Below are 23,150 nucleotides of genomic sequence, written 5' to 3' on the forward strand. Positions count from 1 at the left end.
AAGAAAAGTTAAGAGGTGCAGGGCAGGAGGGAGGCTTCCCCCTCTTCACAGTATCTCTCCTTTGTGTCAATGGGACTTTCTTCTACGGTTCTCCCCCAGGCAGATCCCCCAAACACACCTCCCAGAGCCAAGGGAAGGGGTGTTTCAGAGGCTGTCTTCCCAGCTGAAGTTGAATTTGACTACATAACCCACACTTCAAGCAAGGCATAGTTCCTTCCCCTCCCCTCTTACACCCCCCACCTCCAGGCAGATGGAGCCTGACACCCTCTCCCACCCCTCTGTGCTTACAAGAACAAGAAGGGAGGAAGGAAACTGCAAGACAGAGACAGTGGCGCATTTAAAGCCCTCGGAGTAGAGATGGTTCCCAGCAGGTGATGGGAGTGAAAGGCATTGACAGAGGCTCTGTGAACTCTGAGCCAGGCAGGCGGTGCTGAGCAGGCTGCAGCCGGAGTCTGCTCGGGTGCTTGACCCTCCCTGAAGCAGCTGGTTCCAACTCAAAGAGGTGCTGTGTAAGGGGAGAGTATGGGCAGGTTGATCTTTTGGAAGGGAGCTGCGATGGGTATTAGTCAGCCTTGTCCTTCTTCTTTGCAGTGAAAGGGACTTTGCTGGCAACCGCACTGCCCACAGCTCCGACGCCGCCGGTCACTGCCGAGACGCTGCCCTTCACCAGTCCGACGCCAGCAGCAGGGACGCTGGTCACAGCTGTTTTGGTGAGCTCCAGGCTCTTGCTGCCCACCCAGGCAACTCCTCCCAACGTGGCCCCCACGGCTCCCCGGGTGATGCTGAACAGGCCGCCCGTCACTCTCCAGATCACCCCGGCCTGCTGCTGCGGATGGTCCTTGCTGGCATCTGTGGGGAGAGAGAGAAAGGGAAAGTCAGAAGTGTCCATGCCAAAGACCTTCTCCCTGGGCACCTCTTCCAGCCCAGGAGGGTTGTCCACCTCCTGGTGCACACTCCTGTACGTGCAGTGCCTTGCAGCCCCAGCCCTCTCATGCCTGAAGAAGGAATCAGGGCGATTCCAGGCCTACAGCATGGCAGGAGAGGACTTTCGGAGGGCAGGGAGTAGGAGCAGAATTGCCCATGTGACAAAGAAGGGAAGAAGGTGGCTCAGTTACAGCCCCAAACTCACAAGCCCCAGCGCTGCAATGCAAAGCAAATCCCACTAGCAAGAGATGTAATTGCCCTCCCCTGCGTGTTGGCTAACGCCAGTAAATCGCAAAGACTAATGCCAGCATAGAAGGCACAAGCTGCAGACAGTGACAGCTGACGTTTGCGTGGCCTGCAGGTCCTCAGAAGCATCTGCGTGGAGGCAGGTCTGCGCTAATGTCAGATGCGGCACTGAGGCACAGCACAGACCTATCTGCGAGAACTGTAATTGAGCTAGCACAGATCGCAAACTGCAGTAAAGATACAGTGACACGGACGTCATCTCAGGTTGTACAAGCCCTCTGGAGATCTCAGCTACGTATTTAATAGTGTTAAGACAGTGCTTAAGTTGCTACACTATGTCACTGCTGGTTTACCTGTGCCAGCTGGATCAAGGCCAGCATGATAATACCCACCCAAGCTGCCATCGCACCTGCCCACAACACCGCAGACGTAATGTTCACAGCTCGCCACTTCTCGGCAAAGGGCTGACTCTGAACTGCTACTCACGGGATTCAAACCTGACAGGTCTCCTGCCAGCCTCCACGCAATCCTCTCCCTTTGCGTCAGCTAACAATGCTGCGCACAGGCAACAAAGGAGGAGCTGCTCTTTTTGTGGGGCGAGGTATTTTGGATACTCTGACTTCTGATTCACTGCCAGTTCCGTACACAAGATGAGTTACTAATAATTGCAAAAATACAATGAAGCAATAAAGCAATCCTGGCAGGAAAAAAAGCAGGTGCCAGCTGGGAATACAGGATCCCTGGAGAAGCGGCAGCCCTTCTAACCCATTACCTACTCAGAAGAGAGGTTGCACAGCGCTGATGCAGCAGGAGGGCTTTAGACCCCTGCTAAATGCTCACCCTGCTTCCCGAGAAGCAGGGAAATGACAGGGATAGAAGTGGCTTTCTGAAAGCCTGCAGAAAAACATGGTACAGTCACGCATCTGCAGAGGGCCCAGGACAGGGGCCGTGTCAGCACCAGCCACCGCCTCAGAGCAGAACACTGCAGAGGCTCCACCAGCACCCCGAGAAAGGAGCCAGTCCGCACTGCACAGCCCTGTGCACACCCGTCCCCCCGGCACGGGTGCAGGGACAGGCCTGGCATCTGTCCCTGGGACCAAAGAGGGAGACACCCCGGCTGCGACATCCCAGCTCAGCTGCCCACCCAGACTGGGCTGCACAAATGCACCCACCGCTAACCTCAGCAGGTGGACAAACTTAATACAGCTAATGGCAGGTAGGCGAGAGCTGCTGGCTGAATGCACTTTCTCTTTTGAGATCCCAGCCCTTCCACCGCACACTCCGACACTCTCAGCTCCCCCCACCCCCTTTCTCTAAAGCTCCCCGCTCCCCAAGAAGAAAGCCCCCTTGTTTATCCAGCCAGGCAGCGGCTTCTTTCCTCGACTGTTAACAATATTCCAGGCAGCAGAAAACTCCACCTGGAAACCCCCCTTTGATGTCTCCACCCACTTTCATTTCCAGGCAGATCAGAGCCAACATTGACGCAGGCAGTGGAATTCCTTTGCCAGCAAGCGAAGACCTTGGGAGTGCCGGGAGGCTGGCCCAACCACTCATCAAGCTGCAGGGCCTTCGCACGCTGCACGCCCTGGTTGATGGAGATGTCAGACCTAGTCAGTCTAAGCAAACATCTTCCCTTTACTGCTACTAACTTGTCTCATGCCGTGTCTTCACCACATCTGCTATTCAGTGTACTTCTGCCAAGCTATCCTGTGAATCCTTCGGAGCAGAGACCATCTTCCAGTTGTCCGTGTGTCACGCAACACAGTAGGGCCTCTACGCGCTGCTTGAAAACAAGCTTTTTTCTTTTCTTTTTTTCTTTTTTTTTAAACAAACCAACCAGAAGTCTGACAGAAAACACTCAGCAGCAGGGCACGGATTTTACCCTTGGAAGCACCAGCTGCCCCGGCGTGCTGGATGCACACAGGTGAAGGGACAACCTGACCTTGCCAAACGGATCAGAGCTGCTGCCTGTGCTACAAGCACTCGGGTGGGCAGGAGGCCACTCAGTCACACTGGGGACTCTCAGATTGCACCATGTCATCTGTGGGCAAGGGGGATTTTCCAGGCTTCTTACAAAACAAGTTAAGATATCTTCAGATTCAAACTGCTAACTTTTAGGCACTTAACATAGGAGTTTAAGTTAGGAGATTTGATTCCTCTGGCTCCATTTCTAGCCAGGGAAGAGGAAGGGGCTTCTTCAGAGGAGGCTGCATACAGAAGCCTAACCTAGACTAGGCACGATTCTGAGTTAGGCAGTATGATGATCCTTTCCTAGTTATTTTTGTGCTGGATTCTTCTAAAATTCTGCAGATTTTGGAGTCTTATTGGAGTTGCAGGTTTTTCCCTGAGCTTGACTCAGGCTGCACAGAGCCCTCCCTTGGGCAGGTCTCAGGACAGTGCCTGTGAGGCGTCTGGTGTTCACCAGCTCTGATGCCTTGGAATAAGCCTTAGGTTACACACCTGTCTGATAATCTGGGCAGCAAAACAGAGTTTGAGAGGGGCCAGTACAGTTTCTGGTGTAGCCTAAGCAGCTACAGTTCTGCCTGGTATATGACATACTGCTTGCCTATTCCACAACAGTTTCTCTATGTGGGGTTCCCCCACCCCCCCACCCCCCGCCTCAATGCTACTGAGACACTTTGGCTCCATTTCCAGTTCAGTTGCCAGCCTCCCAGCTGCTGCACACAGCTTATCCCCTACAGCCATTTGTGTGTTTTGTCTTCAGACGGAGGGTGGGAAGAACAGAGGAATCCAGAAATTCATGAGATTTTAAAGCAGGACTCTACTCAGCAAAAATCAGGTCCTCCAAATGAACACCATCCTCACAGCATGGCAGGTCTTGTGTTCCCACTCCCCTGTCCAGGGAAGCAGGATCCTTTGCGTCCCATCAGAGGACTGCAATGCAGAAGCTCTGGGCATTCAACACCTACCGGCATGCTCAGCTGCAGAACCAAGAGCTGTATCAATGCAGCAATAACCTTCCTGGCTCTCCCCAGGTAAACCTACACCTGAGGCTACCTGGAACCTCTCTGTAGGAAGATTTAGGCCTCTGCCCACATTTCAATTGACCTGAGGCCACTGGAGCTGCCCAGCTAACTGAACAACATTAGTGTGAAAATCTCTTAGATGATAGCTGGATGCAGGTGGATAGCCCAGGGACCAGAGGGAAGGAGGCAACTGCAGATGAGATTGGGAGGGAATGTTACTCTGCCAGCAAAGAGCTAAAATATATTGGAGAAAGTGTCAGGAAATACTAATGAAGAAAGACAAGGACAAAAGTTCTTTCTGATTAAGCTATGCAGAGACAATGAAGCTGCAGCACACCAGAGCACCAGTGCTCGCATGCTGCCTGCACCTGGTCTGCAGCCACTCTCATGGCCCTTAAAACTCCACAGGTAGCATGGAGGAGGGATGGAGGACCTGGCCCCAGGAGGGTGGGAGGCTGTTGCAGAAGCATGCCAACAGCTCCAACACAGAACAGAAGCTGTACCATAAAAAACCCCAAACAAACTCAGGTTTGAATAGATCTGAAAAGAGAAAGAAATCCCTTGTGACCCCAACCACAAGAGGCCACGTCCTAACCTGGCAGCAAGCTGAAATAGGTCATATTCGTTCTATACTCCAGATGATGCGTCGAAAGCTTTCTAGCCATCCTCAGTTAGTTTGTCTTCAGGACTGCAATAAACCCCACAGTAAGCTGTCATGTAAGATAAGCATCAGATTTACAGTGCAAATTAGTCTCTCAGACAATGGAGTGAGCTAAGCATTTTGTTGGCACAGAGGAGCCCAGATTAAGGGCGAGACAGTCAGCAGAGATGAAATACACAAAATAATCAGAGAGACAGACACACAGCCTGAGTAGGGGAACAATTCTGATCCCTGGAGCCCACTGCAGCCCATGCTGCTCATGAAAGCTCTTCACCATCTGCCAAGCCCTTTTTTCCTTTCCGTCAATGACCTGGCCTTTTCAAGGGTCCCTTCAGCTTCGCTTCACCCCACGTCAGCTTAGAACAGAAGAAGAAGGAGAAAAAGAGATGAATAAAACACACTCCTGTATGAACGCCGGCTCTCTGGGCTGGGGTTGGCACCCCAAACAACAGGCTCTCCTCCTCGGCCACAGCCCTCTGCAGTCCCCACTGGCTTCTCTCCAGAGCAGGGGTCCTGCTGCTGGGGCTCCAGACAAAACCAGGTTTTCTCCTCTGATCCTGACAGCATCTATGACTCAGGGCAGAAGTCAGATCAGTTTGTTGGTAATAACAGATACAACTTTCAAAGCTGCCATGACGACTCCTCAGAGCTTTGTATTGCATTTATTTGGTGAGAGAAAATGATAGCCTGTGCTGGTGCCCACTACAAAAGGTGTTATTCTTCCCCTTGGCCCCTGCCGGCAGGTGATACAACAGGCAGGGGAACTAATTTAAGGAGGACTTGTACAAGTTGCTCTTTCCTACTAACTTATAGAAACAGCCCCAAGCCAGGAAAGCTTTGTCAGGGAGTGGCATGTATGGCTTTGCATCTTCAGGACACTTCCATCCCTGCCGGGCCCCAGGTGAAGGAGCTGGGCTGGCTCAGAGACCAAAACATATACAGTCAATGCCATCAGTCTGTCCCTCAGCAGACATGAGAGGAAGGGATGAGGTCACTAGTTCAAGCCTGAATTATGCCTCTGGCAGCTATTAAGTGACCACTGGTGGATTTAGGCAGGCTCCCCTATGTAGAAAAATGTTTGGTCTGGAGGAACAAGCAAGGGGTGGAGGGTCAGCTACTCACAGAGTCTAGTCCCAGCTTTGCCCAGCTGATTTTTAAGCAAGACTGAGCAAATCGCTCTGACCTTTACTGCCTCTGCACCACAGTGATTGAGAATGTGTGATTTTCTAAAAGCCTTGGTTGTTGAGTCACAAAAAAGCGTGTATGGAAGAGAAGTTTCCAGTCCTGATGTTTCTTGGAGAAAAACCTGAAAGTTTGATTCAAGTGCACTCTTAAGGCTCTGAGAACCCCAAATGGATTATTGTTATTTTTAACCCTGTGATTCTTTCAATTTGAAACGCATGGGGCTGGCACTGCTGCTTCTCTTCCCCATCTGTAAAGCAAAGCTGAAGTTAATGATCCCTATTTCCTTGTAGTGTGCAGTCATGAAGGTTAATTAGGTACAGTTGGTGCAGTGCTTTAAATGGGGAAATTGTGTTTGTATCATCATGACTGGTGCTGACAGGTTCCTGTTGACATTCTCAGAGACACCAATGACAACTTCCAATTTATCTCTTGAGAGGTTTCCAGACAAGTCACAAAGGCAAGAGAAAAGCTTGCCCCCTCCCCATGCACACCAGTCTGCTGTTGTGGAGCCACACAAGTTTATCCTGTAGCCGAGACTTTCCGTTTGGGCAATATACTCTTCTAGCACAAGCAGCTGAACCAGGTAGAGACCACTCTGACTGCTGGGCACAAATGACATCTTGCTGTACACCTTCTAGCAGGGCCCTTCTCTAGGGAACGGCCAACACCGCCTTCTTCCAAGCCTCCTGCATGCAGCTGGACAAGGCTTAGCTGACTCTTGTGGGGCACAGCTGTAGCGAGCATTTATGCCTGAGATGAAGGAACTCCCATTCATGTCCTTTCTGTCATTTTAGGATCAAAGATCTAGATCCTGCAGTGTCACAGGCAAAATGTTAAAGGGAGCACTGCAAAGCATTTGATCTTTAAATACTTGTGCTTCACTCCTGCCAGCAGTCCCATGCTGCAGCTGGTTGGAAATGGCTTCCCAGGCTCAGCAGCTGTACTCTCCCCAGCCCTGCTCTGCCCAGGCGCTGAATGCTACAAACCAAGACGGTTGCCACCAGCAAAAAGCCTAGAAATGCCACATTGAGTTTAGCCCTTGAGTTTTGAACTTCAACTCTGCAATCAGCAAGACATACTCGCCTCTCTGCAACAGGGTCGTTTGCGAAGCTGCTGCACACAGCAAAACAAGGGCAGCTGTCTCTACAGCCTGGCTCACCCCAGGGCTCTTCACTGGCACAAGGAGTTTTAATTGTTCCTTGCACATGCCCCAGGAGCAGTATTAACTGCTGAAGCATCTACCTTGAAGCACTGAGAGACAGGGTTCAGGAGGGTAAACGAACAGTGATATGCAGTGGCTTGTTTTCCTTGGCTGAGCCTTCAGGGAGAAGCAGCCGAAGCTCTGACTCTGGAAGTGTGAGGCTTAGAGGTTGTTGGGAGTTTTCTAGCTCTCTTTGTTGGGAAGCATCACATCACTGAAACAGAAATTGTTTGTAAAGACATGGTGGCATCGTTGAAACTTCCACTGAAAAGAGGATTCAGGGAGATCGGCCTCAGAGCAGCTTACAACCCAGTGGCTAAAACATTTGACCAGCCTTGAGTCAGCCCAAGGATGCTCCCCAGCCCCAGCCTCACACACAGCCACTAAATGGCCCAAGCAGCAGCTGAAACCCATTTTCACTCTTTTTGTTGAATTGTTTCACTTTGTATGAGATATTAATAGGAGGAGGAATATAAACTTGTCATTTCAGTTTCCCAAAGGCTTTCAATATGAGAGCCAAGATCTATCCTGAGACGGGTCTCTTATTCTTGAAAAAACTTAGCAGTTTCTGTGCTTTGCTCTCCTGCAGATGACGACTGTTTTCTTGCTCCAGAAATAGCTGTTTTATATACCTGTAATGGCCTGCAAGGCATGGCCAAAGTCCCCTTCAACCAGGATTGCCTGGGATCCTTTTGATTCTTAATTCCTTATTTCCCCTCTAGTTTTACAAGACTTCAGCTACTCTGGTGGCATAGACATGGTCTCTAACGATGCTGAAGACCAGGATGGCCCACAGCCCAGAGGTAATGCTCCTTTTGCTCTAGAAAAATGCAAGTGAGTTGCAGGACAGGCAGCACTGTCTACTAGAAAGGACAAGGATCAGGTAGGAGCCTGGAGACCCAGCTCTGTTCTCAGCATTATTGCTGACCTGTTGGGTAACGACTCCATCTCCTCTGCTTCCCCTCCACCCCAATGGCCTGTTTCGGCCACGGGTGCTGTGACTGCCCAGACAGCATGCTGGGGATCCCGCGCAGCCTGCAGCAGAGCGGGCCGCCGCAGGCTGGGAGGCAGGAGCAAGTCCCAGCTCTGCCGAGCCCAGCAAGCTGATAAGGGCAGGAGTCCACCCTTTGCAGAGGGGAAACTAATGAGCACTAACTGATTGGCATCATGATGCTTCTTAGAGACAATTTCCCAGCTCCCACTGGCATACTTAACCTTTCGTCTCAGGGAGAAAAAAGTGCACACTAGGACAAACCCCTTGAAAGGTTGCCATCCTCTGATATAGATCATAAGTGCTTAAGGATGAGGACTTGCCCTTTTTATAGGCTTGCACAACAGCTGGCTTAAGGAGACCCTTGTCTCATTCAAAGGAAATATCATCTCCCACTGCAGTGTATAGGTTGTAAGAAAGATGAGCCCACAGGAGAGTCCTAGAGCAAAGCTACAAGTGGCATTGCCTGCTTGGGAAGAAAGAAATCTGGGCATACCACTTCTATCTCTGTCACAACATCTCTTTTTCTCAATGGGGAATACATGCAGAAGATCAGGCTTTTGCTACTGGCCAGACAGGTCGCTTAAAGATCTATAGGATGTCTCAAGGCCACTGACAGAGTGCACAGATGATCCCAAAAGGCATGAGATTTCAGCTTGCCCCAGAGAACTGTGTGCAGTGGCTGCTTCCTCTCCACCCTCGCCAACATCTGGGTCCCGCATGAGAAACCGCAATGGTGCATTATGGCAGGTATGAAGAGCAAGGCACAGCTGTAAGCTGGGCTATACCTTCCCTCTCACTTGTGTTAAAAGCATCAAAAGTGGCCATCAGACTTAGTTTGTTCGAACTTTACGTCCCTGTCTGCCTTCAATTTCCACTCTCTGCTCCACCTACAAGCTCTTCAATCAGTCAAGAGGCTTGCTTAAAAGCCTGGCAAGAAAGAACATATAAAGCTGCACCGATGGCTCCTTTTCCTATTGGAGTCTCACCACCGTGACACTGAGATTTTGGATCACAAGGACTGGAATCACCTCTTGCTGCGAATATGGGCTCTTGATCTCACTTGGGGATCTGTGGGTGAAACTGGAATAATCCAGCAGACTCCACGATTTTCAGTAGCCTCAAGCTTTAACGATCTGAGGAGGAGAGCTTTCAGACATAAAATTTTATTCCTTACAAACAACCCTTCCTAGCGTTTGTACCCAAGCTGAAGAGACCATCTTTTTAAGCCTGCTCTTTGACCCATGCTAGCTCAGCTCTTGTCAGGGCACATCACCTACTCTGTCAATTCTGTAACAGTGGCTGCACATCCTTCACTGAGCTGTTTTCAGCTGCTTGTGATAGTACCTGGCACTAAAAGACCCCAAATGAATCAGAGGTTCTTGTTAAACAGCCTTGTTAATTCAGCTCTGATAAAGACACAGGAGAAAAAAAAATAATCAATATTTGTAAAATGAAAAAGGACAAAATCCATAGAGAAATAAAGGTCATTTTCACGGTTCTATGAGGCCCTTACAAACAATGGAGAGTAAATAACATAATCCAAGCTTATGTAAGAAACGACTTTTCTTCCATGCTCTAGTGCTACCCAGTGGATTTTAAACAAAGGCAGACTCAGCTAAGGCTCCTCTGTCCAGTGAGGCTACAAGTCCTTCTCATGACAATATTGCTAACTCACAATTTATCAAAAAGTGCCTGAAGTTTGGCCCCAGCAGCAGTTTGGGAAGGGGCACGGGAGTGAAAGACAGGCATGTCTAACCAGCAGGAAGGTGCTCCAAGCTGCCAAGATCAGACATCAAAAGTCTGCTCTGCTCATTCATCAACTGTCGTGAATATTTTGTGTACTCTGCCACTTTATTATTAAAGGCTTAATCTCTCTACCTTACGGAAACACAATTGTCACTCAAGCATTTTACAGCTGAGATATCTGAGAATTTGTCCAAAAGTACTCCCAGTAAAGTTGGGAACATATCCTGCCTTGCTAATAGGGGAGGACCCAGGTTCAGGCACGTCCTCTTCCCACTCCTGGAGCAGCTGAGCAATGGATGCTGATGCTTCCCAGCAGGATGGCTGGCACCAGTGAGAAACCCAGAAATTCCCCATTTATTCTGATTACGTGCTCCCCACCCCTCTCCAAGGCACATGGAGGAACTGAAGAAAAAAATGCATGGCAGCTCAAAAAGCAAAGCCACAAATTTTAACTGACCTAAGGTCTGAGTGAAGATTTTTTGACTCAAGAGAAATGACCCATTCATCCCAGAGGCTATCCAGGAGTCTTTCTGCCCATCCAAAGGATAACAAGGCGGTTAAGCTAAAAGCTGTGTGCTACAGAAGCAGCTGAGCTGGGGATTTACTGGGGAGGCACGAATATGCTTGCCTGCTCACGCTTCAGCATGCCAGCAACGGGCACGATAGGGGCTTTGTTATTCTGCTGGTGCTAGGTGTTCAACGGCATAGTCTCAAAAACTCGTTTTCCATCTCAGCTGTCAAGTGGAGAGCACTGCAGTCACGAGTGGGCAGGTGTGCTGCCCCTGGGAGCAGATGAACAGGCAGAGCATCCCTCCCCCACAACCAGGCTGACCAGGGGAGGACAGGACCCATTGGTGCCTCAGATGATTAGATCTATTCCAGCATAAAAATCACACCCCAGCTTTACGCCCAAACTTCTTGCATGTCCCCTTGCCTCGGTCACTTTGAAGTGAGCCAGCCAGTCCTACCTGTTGTGTTCCCAGTGAGCCTGCCACCTGGAAATCTCAGCCCTGACTGCATAAATTAGAGGTAGCACTAACACTGCCCAAAGAGACATCAAACCTCCTCCTCTGTGCTGCACAAAGAGCTGCTGCTTAGGAACGAACGTGAAGCTGCGAGTGTGACAGTTCCCTTCACTTCCTTCCATATTCATGTTCTTGCTCTTTCCAGGGCAGATTTCAATACGACACAGCGGGGATCCCAATGCGCACTCGGCTTCTTGGTGGTTACTGAAGAGCTCTGCCTAGTGCTGCAGGTAAATTGGATTTCTTCTTTGACGCTGTGGCAGGACTGCCACGGAGCCAGGGTCTAGTTCGGCTCTCAGAGATGCTGGGATATCTAGGTCTCCCTTTGAGATTAGTGCTTCATATAGTTGGAGGGATATCTTGAATAAGAGAGCCTCCCGCCCACCCCCTCGGCGCAGCCACCAGCTCAGCCCTATACTCTCAGCCTCTCTTGGGAGGTCTGTCTAAGCTTGCTTTCCCCCACTGCCAAGCAGTGATAAACAGGCTCCGCTTTATCTGAAAGGGAAGAGCCCCTGTCACCTCTTGGCTTTCTCCTGAGTCAGTCTTGACTCTAGCTCAGGGTATCCCCTGTTACTGCCTGGAGAAGACCGGTTGACCATCAAGTACCAGAATCATAGTGCGTGCAGGCAGAGAGCCTGATTCCCTCCCTGCTCTGTTTCTAGTTCTCCTGAGGAGTTTCAGCAGGACCTTCCTTAACTCAAAGAACTGGTGAACCCCATTCCCAGCAGGGATTTCATGCGAGACCAGTATCAGAAATATTACCAATACTTCTGCTCTCATTCGTTTTACCAGCTGCTGAAAATCCTCCCATATGCCTGACTGGGACAGCGATGTGCTGGGGAAGGCTGAAAGCCTGGAGAACCTGAGACCCTTCTGGGATCACTGCCCTTCTCTGGTACCTACCCATTTTGAATCAAAGCCAAGCAAAGCCAGACGTTGCTGTCAGAGCAAAGGGCTCAGTGGAAAAATTCAGCTGCACACCTACAGCAGCCTTTCAGGTTTCCACGTTAAGACAACATTTACTGTCTTGATTCTGTAATGTAGCTCAGACCACATGGCAATGTGGTCATGCTTTTGCTATTGCGAAATGAAGGGCAACATTACTCTCCTCCACAGATTCCCCTTAAATTTTCTTCTGCAGTTCCGTACACATGGGAAGCAACAGGGCAGAACGACTGATTCCTTTAAAAATGAGGGAGTACCCAAGGATGCTTTCAAGTACCACAATACAGAGCTGCGGGATCTGTGTGTCAGGTACCTTCCCAGCTTTCACATCAGGGTGCCCAGCTCAGCTTGTGGTCCACATGCATGCATGTGCTACCCTCATTCTCAACAGGATAAAACCTCCAGAAACTCCAGATCCCAACATGCCACACTCCGGCTTGGCTAATGCAATCATTATAGAAACTCATTTGCACCTTTATTTTCCTCTCTGTTTCCAATCAGATGCATACAGGGAATGACTGGAGTGACATGAATCTAATCAGAGGCTGATGCCACATCAGAAATCCCATCAAGCTGTCTTCTAGTCCCAACAGGCCCTCCACTGAAAGAGAACATCTTGTCATGGCCTGGAGAACCCCTGTGCACACTGTGTCCCCAGCAGGGATTCTTAATGGGCTCAGTAGTCAGAAACTGGGTTTTATTTTAGAAAGTACAAACAAAAATCCTTTCTATTTAAATACCCTCCTAGCTCTTAATGGTGCTTTTCTGGACTTTTTCCTAGCAATAAACCAACTCTGTATTAAGGAATTCCAGGGAGAGAAATCTTAATTCTCCAACAACACTATAGCAGAGCCCAAATGGCCTAGGAGACCCCGCACACACATTTCACGCCTGCTGCACACAAGCACACATCTGCTCAAGCAAAAGCTGTGGCAGCAGGACATTTGCAGTCCTGTTCACCATTCAGCCAGAACAACCTAAGGGGGCCACTTCAACCCTCAGATGCCTTCAACTTGGAAAATCCAGCTGACACCACCAACCCTAGCCCAGGCTGCAGAACTTAGCATTCCTAAATGCCGAGCCCTGTTTCTGAAATGGACTAAAAGACACATGGCCTCCGATCCACACCTTCCAGATTTCTGTTTAAGAAGTTTTATCAAGTCTCCTGTGGGCGCATTCAAGCACCCTTCTGACTAGGGGCCATCCTGAGCACAGATAGATGCTGTCTGCTGAGCACTAAAGGCCTCTCTTTCCCTACAGCAACTTGGCTGTCTGAACTCTAGCTGGCTGATGGCAGCACCTGGATGCCATCCAAAGGCAGTAAGTTTCTTGCAGCTGAATATGTTTAGTCCCTCTCCTAAGGCACAGTCTCCATTACACAGCTATTGTTTATGACCCCAATTATCTCCCAGAAACTGGTCCTTGCCTGCAGTTAATAACCAAGGCTAAGTGATCAACCATTAGGACTCCAACAAACTGGTTGTTAACTTCTCTGTCGACCAAGTTCAGAGTCTTTTACTGCTATTAGAAACTCAGATTAATGATGCATAACAGAAATGAACTCTCCTGTGACACAGCCAGGTGAGGGGGAAAAGAATCACTCTTTCTTCCTGGAGGTATCAGCTGAGCAGGGAGGAGATGAGCCTTCCTTTAACTCACTTCTCAGCCTCCCCTGATGTCTGGGAGATGACAAAGAACATCTTTGCAGAGTACTTTAAACTCTTCTTGGGACCTGGATCATGTGGGCAGATCTATATGTAAAATGGGCTTACTCTCTGGAAACTGCTTTCAGGGTTCTTCTCCAAACTGTAATTCCTACCCTAGTATTTCAGATTTCCAGCAGTTAACAAGAGCAGACCAATACTCCAAACCCCTGTGGGGCAGGAAAATGAGACCTCACTTCAGAAAGAAAGGCTATATAGACCCAGCGTGCAGTGTGTTTCAGGTTTCAAGGGGACATTTATGTCCAATAACAGACATATTGTCAGCCTTTCCCAGCCTGCTCCTCACAGGCTCATTTGTAAAGCAGCCCTCTAACAACTCACCAGAAAAGAGTAGTTTCAATTCAGAAAAAGCTAATGCTGCTTCCCTTTCACAGCTCGCTCTTGTCTTCTGAACGCTAATGGGAGACCATCAGTCTTGCGTTCACAGGCTCACAAGGGCCACTAGGTATCTTAGAGGACGGAATTTTCTCAAGAGATTCACCAACCCCCACTCCATAAAGCATGGAAGTCTGATTTTAGGGAATTACCACCATGGTCTTGGGCAGCCAGTCTGTCCCAATCTGTGCAGAGACACTCTGAGAGCACCAGTATAATACACCCAGGCAGTGCAGCTGTGCAACTGTGGGGCTCTGGGACAAACAGACAATGACATGGGAAGGGGAAGAGTGGCTAGAGCAAGCGTTAAGGATTCCTCGTTGGCTATGCACAATGTTAGGCATTAGTGCCTACAAATGACTTTGGGTGCAATGAGCTCACTGCCTGAATCTTGGAGCATGACTGTCTCCTCCTGCCGCCACAGATACGCAGGGAACAGGGGAAGGAACAGGGCACTGCTTGCTGAAAAGGTCTTCTGCAGCCAACCTCTCCTGCTCAGATGCCTGCCCCTCCAGCTCCCTTCTGACATCTGAGGAGCCAGCTGACATTCAGGACCCCCTCCTCAAAATCTGCCATATGCTGTCCAAAAGACATTTATTCTCCTACCACTCCACACATCAGCTAGGAAAAGGCCAACAAGGAAGAAAACCATTGGGAACAAAAGAGGGCACCTTTCCCCACCTGATCAACTGCTGGATGACAGAAGACCGCAAATGTCTTACCATGGGCAAATGTCTTACCATGGGCAAGAGCCGGGTGAGGATGCATGCGTCACTGCTCTCAGTAGATGGTGAAGGAAGAGCCAGTGATAGTCAGAGGATGTAACAGATTTTCTGGTGGTGTGAAGAGGAGGCAACAACCATCCTGCACTGATGAAACAGCACTCAAAGAGGGGAACATTTCCTGCAAGTTTGCTAGTGCTTTTTCTGGCCTGCCCAGTCCATTCCCAGCCACAACCCCCATAACCATGCAAACATGGTGACACTTTCTAATGGAAGTGGAGCGCTAGTTATTGTGTGTGTGGCTGCCATCAACAGAGAGGCTCTATCAGCAGACACCCCAGCACCCAGCTGCCCCACAGAGGCCCCTATAGCACAACTGCAACAAGCACAAACAAATGGTTGTGGTGTGAGGCCATGCCTGTAAGTCAATGGCCACCAGCTAGTGACCACATAGCAACCCACAGGGAGCCAGTGGGCCTGCACGGTCCGGAGCGGAGCTGAGCGGCTGCCAAATCCTCAGCTGCCATCCTCCACCAGGGCTCGGCAAAAGCAACGTGGCCACCACTCCCAGAGACTGCTCAGGCAGCTTTAAAAACACACTCTTTCATCCTTCTGCATGGATTTACTTATTCATGTATTCTCAACAGAAGCACTAACGGCCATAATTGGATCCATTACTGGCCTTATTAGAGCTCTCAGTCACTGCCTCTGCAGCCTCGTGTGGTGCTGGGGAAAGGCACAGGAAGAACAAACAGGGCAGAGGCATGGCCAGCGGCAGGGGCTTTAAAAATTTGTTGTTGCTGTGGCAACTAAAACAAAATTTCTGGCAGGGACTGCAATGTGTGGGGAACTGTAAACTTCTCCATTTCTGGAAAACATTGGTCATGTCTCTGGAAGGGAGGTGGAGGAAAGACAGAAAGAAGGGCTCTTTTCAGAGACTGCTACAGCAAGAGCCAAAAATGGTCTGCTTGCAAATTTATCCTTACGGCAAGCCCTGATGACGGTTGGATTCTGCATACCAGAGCTTCCCAGGAGCCAGTGCACCGAGACAGAGCTGGCGTGTATGGAAGAGCACTTCTAGGTATTCAGTCCAGCTGGTCTTGACTGCCAGGAAAGCAACTGAACTTCTGCACAGACACAGGCATCACCAGAGCCCACTCACTTCTACCTTCACCTGCCTCCTCTGCCCTACAACCTACCGCGGGTCTCCATGGAAAATGAAGCTTGTCTGGGAATTAACTTCCATTGAGATGATAGATTCTGGAACACCAAACTTTCCATCCATAAACAGCAGGAAATGGAAAAGCAGTGGTTAGGTCTGGGAATACTAAAATTTGGCTAGAAAGACTGAACCTGATCTCAGAAAACACCGTAAGTTTTCAAGATACTCGGTTCTCTCTGAGCAGTCAGGATGGCAGTAACCACCTGGATGAAATGTCACATATCCTGACAAACTTCAGAAGGTATCCACTACTTTAACGTCTCAACATGGGTTGCAAACTTTCAGGTTCAGCATCTTAAGTTCATGTTTAATTACAATGCAGGACCTGCAAAAGCAGAATCAGCGTTGATTTAATGTTGATTGATTTAATGTTTATTTAGGCTAAACAAGCTGTGTTGTGCCACCTATTTAATTTTCTGGGAGATCCCCCAGTTCATGTCGGAACCTGCTTAGCTAGCAAAGTCCAACACCTCCTGCCCCCTACCTTTCCTGCTCAAGGATCATGGTTGATCAGTTTGTTACTTATGAAGTAATTAATTTAGTTTGGAAACTCAGAATGACACAGATGCCTGATGCGAGACTCCAAATTCTCTCAAGTTTAGTGTATAGGTTGCAGCTACCAGATGGGCAGTTTGCAAAAAGATTCAAGAGTGACAACGGATGCTGCCAGCAGAAAATGTGCCTACTGAGAGATATCGTATAGGCAAAATGATTGATGAGGATTTCAGTTTTTCTCTGGAGTCAGCAGCTTAACTATGAAGACTTTATTGCAAGTTAGACTCGCTTGGTGGGACTGATTTCCACTGTGAAAGGAGGAGCAGAGGGAAGGGGAGGACAAAGATATGGGACTGGTGTCGGGTCAGCACGGGGGAGCGGCATCCAAGCAGCCCCACTGTAATGCCGCCGGTCTCCTCTCCTCTGTCCCCTGGTGCCATGGAGGCTCACGGCTTCCTGACCCCAGCCCTCATGGCTCACACGACTTCACTGCATTAATGACCTCAGTGAGAATTTTTTAAGCTGACTGACAGCAACCTGGAAAAAAAAAAAACACCCAGGAGCTATGAAATTGCACCACTGCCAAAGGGGAACTTAATGCACGGCAGGAGAAGAGGCACTGGCTAAATGCACAGGAGGTCTTTAAATAGACACCCTGGGTCTGCTCTGCACAGCATTAAGGATTGTGGTGAGTCTCTGAGGTCAAGGTAAGAAATGAGTACTTGCAAAGCTCAGTGAAGCTTATGCTTACAATACAGCTCTAATTATCCTGTTAATCAAAGCAAAAATCCTTCAGTTTTGCAAATCCAGCCAGCAAAAGGCTGCAAATTCATAGCTCAGTCACTTAACCCCCAACTGCCCTACACACTAGAAAGCCAAGGAACAGGAAGTTTTGAAAGGCTTCGAAATTTTATTCCGCTCCACCTCCTTACAACCTTCTACCTTCATTCCTAGCCTACAACACTTGGATAAGGACTTGTTAACAAGGAGTTTTAGAGAAAAATTTAAGGCAATATCTGTCTGCAGCTGTTAAAATCTTAAACCTGTAGTATATGACTGTTGTTTGTGTAGACAAAAATCTTTTGTTGGCATAAACATCATCTCAATCCATACTTCTGTCATCCACTGAAGTGTACGGCATATATCAAAACCTTACGTATTTTATTCTGGTCAACAGAGTTCACGGTGTGGTTAGTTCTAGTGAACAACAGAATTTTCTTCACTGCAAACTACTTCTTTTAAAGTAGCTTGCTGCTTTGAGACACACAGACTTCGGTTTAAATGCTACAGTAAGGGAGAAAAAAAATCAGTCTATCAAACAAGAGAAAGGTAGACCACACACAGATCACTTCTCAATTTCCAGAGTCACTGATGCGGTGAAGATATATGCTGCTTGAGAGCAGGCTTGTCACTGGCTTTGGGTGGTGAAACATCAGCAGCAGTTAAGGTTGGCTGGGAAGTTTTCACCGTGCACACTTGACAATTTTAGTCTTGACGTTATAGCTGTTAACACCTGCATCTGATCATTTCCGAACTTTTAAGCAGTCCTAGGCCTTGAGAAAACAGCCTGCTCTCATAAATTGGGACCCTATCATAGTTGATTAGGTAAATATAAGTTTTACTTTAAGTTCATCATTTTTGAGGGGCTGGCCATTTACTTAGGAACTCTTTTTAATTATGAAGAATTAAGTAGCAGAAATTATTGCAAAGCACACAGGCTACACATATGATGTCTCTGACTCTGGAGATATTAAATATGGAGACTGCTTTTTTTCAGGCTGATCTTCCCCTATATATGAACATAAAACCACAGGATAATCATATTCAGTCCTCCACTGACAGGTAAGGTGGTGCCACAGCTTACCACAGCTAAGCACATTATTTAATTCTCATATAAGTAACCAAATCCCATCTTAGAAACAGTTAGGTTGGATATCTAAAATCTTACTGGTCTTTTGCTTCGAAACTTAATTTGCAGCCTAAATTTATTCATGGGCCATTTATACCCTTTTCCTCTTGTGCCAGTGTTGTCTTTTAGTTTAAATTGCTCTTCTCCCTCCCTGGTGTTTACTCCTCTGATGTATTTATAGAGAGCATTCGTATCTCCACTCAGCTTCTGTTTTGCTAGATTAAACAAGCCACACACTTCTAGTCCTCATCTATACAATGGATTCTCCATTGCCCGCACCATCCCACAAGCCCTTCTCTCTACCTATATGCCAGTCTCATTTCAGGTTTTTTTGCACATGGGTGTTTGGTAGCATGCAGAGAACTGACAAAGCCATGTATACTACCTTCTCCCCAAAGGGACTGCTTGCCTTATACACCCTAGAATTGCATTTGGTTTTCAGTATACTGATAGGGTACAGTAAGTTCTTTCATTAACTAACATAGTCTAACCCTTCTCTTCCCTCAACCCCCTAATGAGCTCAGCTTACACCAGACATTCTGATTACCAGTCCTCCTTAGGTGTATAGTCTTTTTTTTGGTACTGTTGAAAATTGTTACATTTCTATCATTTTGGTCATCGGTCATCAGTTTTTGCTGTACGAAACCCAAGCATTGCTATCAGTAATAGTAATATGCTAACTGCTTTGTATCATGCCTTTTTGCACATCCACACCCAACAGAAAATCTACGCTGGAATCTATAAACTGCTCAAGTCATCCCAGGAAAGTATCTGTTCCAGACTAGGAAGAGGAGTGGTTCCCCTTCAGCTCCAGCCTCCACCAACTGAGAAAACCACCACTTCATCTGCATTTGATCTCCTCCTGGTAGGCGGCACAAATCATGTTCTGCTATTGCCTGAGACTCCAAACCCTCTTGCAAGCATGCTGAATCCTGGCTGCGTGACCGGAGACCTTGGGAAGAAGCCAATTGCCCAGGAGATGCTTTTGTATCGGTTTGGTTGCGAGGACAGAAGAGGGGATTGTCCTGTGCAACAGTGTTTTCTGTGTACCAGCCTACCTTCCTGTTCTAACTCAGGTGGACAGGAGAGAACCACCCAAAGAAGATCAAGCGTAACTTTCTCTGTCCTCAAGGGTCTTGCAGCTTTTCATTTTGTGAACCCATTGAGGACTAGGCTTTTCACAATCTCCTATCACATCTCTTGCACGCTTTTGGATGGTAGGAAGTGAAGGACTACTTTCTTCTCCAGCTACCACAGCTGAGGCATTTGCAGCCTTTCCTCCCCTAATTACCTCTCATTTCTCCACTTCTAATTTACTTGTTTTGTTGAGTCGAAATTCTCGAGGGCAGCATGGCATTGTGACTACAGCACTCATCAGAGACCGCAGAATGCAGCTATAAAATACAACAACATTAGTAATACCTCTCTCAGATCGCTCACTGCCTCGCTACCATGACAAAAGACATTTGGAAATGCTTATCAATAACATTGATTACAGCCCAGATGCTTAGGCTAGGTAAGTATTCTCTAGTGCTCATGAAAGCTGCCTGTAAGTGAGAGTCTTGCTCTAGCAGGACTCAAGTTGTTTTAGATGACTTTGGGCCAAAAGCAAATTGGTTTAATTAACACCCTACCCATATGGGGCTCTAAGCCGAAGAGCAGAACGAAGCTCTTGCAGGAAGGGAAGAGAACAGAAAAGCCTGGTCCTGAGCCGGCTGTTTCCAAACCTGTTTACTTAACTATTAGCGAGGGTGGCTTCTCCTTAATTTATTTACATGGAATGTTTCTGTAACCATCTGCTCTTAAGCTAAACGAAAAATTATCATCTTTCTCCTGCCGCTGCAGAGACTCCCTTGGATGTTCTTAATAATACAAAAAAATCTATCATTTTAATGCAGACAGCTTGGCTAATAAAAATGATCTGTACCATTAGTAATTATGCCACAAATACAATGCAAACAAGCAGCCTTTCCCTGAAGAGGCCAAGCATAAAACACGTCTCTCACCAACCAGGGGCCAGAGACAACAGCACAGCAGTGGGACTTGGCTTCTCTTCTCCACCAAAGAGCAGAAAAACAAAGAGGGGGACAGTTTAATTAAGCTACCATTACTCACTTCTTTAAGAAGCTTTAGGTACTTCAGTCAAACCTGCCCAGGCCCCATTTTCCTAGGGAGCTTTTCTCCAGACTATTAATACAAAGCCACATACATAGCCTGAAGAGGGCTACCTTGGTTTACCAGCTTCTACAGTTCTCACAATGTCAGAACCCTTTAAGGCTCTGATGTATCCCCCTTTGCTGTGAAATGAGCTGATGCGGCTAGCCCAGTTAACAGATGGGAAACTGAGGCAGAAAGCAACTAAAAGTAACAGCAAAGATGACGAAAGAAAGCAGCGAAGCAAGAAAATTAATTCAAGCCATGAGACCATTACCGAGAAATTGAAAACATCACTTTAGGTAGGGCCTACTCAAAAAAAGCTCCACCACAGGCAGTTTGCTAACAAACGGAAGGACAGCACTACTGGCCCATGTGTTGCCTGATACCATTTCATTGTGGCCAGCATCCGACTAACAGGTGTGATACCTCGATGTCATTTCTCATTGACTGCTGCTCCCTTCTATGAATGGCAGCAAATCACTTAACCTCCACAACCCACTTTCCTCCCACAAAAAAAGCAATAAAATGCTTAGAGGTTCAGGGATGAATGAAAGGAAAACAAACCAAAGCAACACCGAAGGAAATGTTGTTTTCTTTAGACAAGTGCTAAGGGAAAAGGAGTAAGATTGCGCCTCCAATTATATCAATAAAATATGAACATACCTCTTTACTAAATAATTCAATTGATAAAGAAATGTGTGTAAAGAAAGATAATCAATGTCTTGGGGATTTTCAAACACTTCTGTAGAGAGATGAGCATTCTAAGAAATGAAATGCGAACAAATTGGAAGGCCAGTACATGCCATGAATTCCTGTAGCCCAGAGGTCTGGCAACTTGCATGCGCTGCATGAAGAAACAGGAGTGCCTGCCCTGGCAGTGGTGTCTGGGCAGGGGGGTGCCGAAGGGCCATTCATGGGAGCACACTTATAGAAGCAGAAGATTTAATCCCAACTTGGCCAACTTGCCTGTTGACGTTAATTTCTTTTGTTTCTGTTTCTCAGTCCATAAAATGGGGCTAAGCACAGGTCTGTTGTGGGATGCTGGGATGGTTCATGTTTGCATATCATTTCAAAAGCTAATGATGCACAAAGGAGGGCAATTCTTTGCTAGGCAGGTATGAAGAGCAAACTACAGTGGATGATAACAAACACGCATGAATTGACTCCTCTGTGAAAGTACCGCAGGAAAGTACCAAGGCGGTGCATCATAGGACACATCGTGCAAAACATGACCAGCAATTTCCTGAGCTACACCAGAGGAAGCGATCCATGAGGAGGGAGCCGGAGCCATGGCCGCGAGCCAGTCCCAGAACCGCAGGGAAATATAGGAGCTTCACCGGCTGATGTTTTATACTGAGGTTAAAGATGAATATAGATCATTGACATGGATGATATCTCACCCATGAAGGGGATTATTAAGGATAAATCAAGCTACTTTTAAAAACAACTCTTTGGATAGTTCGAGAGCTGATCTTGGCTTGCACCTGGGCAGGGCTGCTAGGGAAGACTGACGACTGGTCCACAGGGATCAGATACTTCAGTTACACTTGTACCTACACAGAGGCTGCGAGCTGCAGAGCTGAATTCTGGTTCAGGGAAGCTATCAGATTCCCGAGCTGCATCCCTGAATCTGTCAGGGTTTGCGAGTGACAGGCTGCAGGCAGATGGTGGGGGAAGCAAGGGGAAAGCGAGGCCGTTGTGCTACACCAGATAGCAGTTGCTTACCCCCCACCTCATCGCCATTTTCGCCTTGTATTGTTTCATGGCCTATTAATATTCATAAGAGCCTTTCTATTGTGTTTGCACTTTTCTGTCATGCTCACAGGCTTGATCCCTACTTGCCTTAATAGGATGCAAACCTCATGAAATCAGATCTTATTAGCAAAACTCCATCAGACGCCCTCAGCAATGCAGTACCTCAGTCCCCACTCCTGCTAAAGTGACAGGGAAGCCTTTCACACTGTTGATGTATATAAGGTTCTTAATCTAATAGGACATTTCAATCTTAAGAGCAGAAACGAATAGGAGTAAAACACAGGGCAGGGAACGCCACTGAATGCTGCTGAGTCAAGTCCCACAGCATCACAGCCAAGAGATGCGAAGACTTTGAAAAAAAGTTTCTAATCCCGGCTTGCAATAAACCTGACCGAACAAAGGTGCTGGTTCATTAACACCTCTATCTCACTGATGGAAGACTGCTGACTTACCCCCAAATGAGTTCCTCCAAACTCTCAGTCCTAAAGTACAGATCTCATGGCTTTCTCCCATGTGACAGTGATGCTGTCTTGGCACACAAACTCACCCCTGGGGGCTTTGCACAGACAAAACTGAGCAGAATTAGCAAGAAAAGGCAGTGTTGCGCAGTGGTGACCTTATCTACCATCTCTGCTCCCTGCCCCTCCTCACTTTTTTAGACTACTGACTTGACCAATGTGCATGAATTTTCAAACTCTTGGTCTTGCAGAGCCGAGAGAGAAGAATGAGATGGAGTCTGGAGTGCAGCACAAATGAGGATGCTTTGCACTTCTAGAACACGTGCATTGAGTCCTGCCTTATGTCTGCTCCATGCATCATCACTGTTGATAAAGACGCCATAGATTGATTCTTCCAGATCCCAGGTGAAGTCTGTGCC

At 47.8% G+C, this 23,150-nt stretch overlaps 1 protein-coding gene across 1 annotated transcript in view; it reads right to left on the bottom strand.

The window, feature by feature from the left end:
* Positions 1–562: 562 nt before the first annotated feature.
* The window catches only part of LOC142593811 (transmembrane protein 263-like), a 187,609-nt gene continuing 165,021 nt past the window's right edge, over positions 563–23,150 (bottom strand). Inside the window, exon 3 of the mRNA XM_075713013.1 lies at positions 563–849. Within this exon, the coding sequence (XP_075569128.1) occupies positions 563–849 (287 nt within the window). The remainder of the gene's footprint in view (positions 850–23,150) is intronic.

Source organism: Pelecanus crispus, chromosome 6 (genome assembly GCF_030463565.1).
Source record: "Pelecanus crispus isolate bPelCri1 chromosome 6, bPelCri1.pri, whole genome shotgun sequence".
In the NCBI taxonomy this organism is placed as follows: Eukaryota; Metazoa; Chordata; class Aves; order Pelecaniformes; family Pelecanidae; genus Pelecanus; species Pelecanus crispus.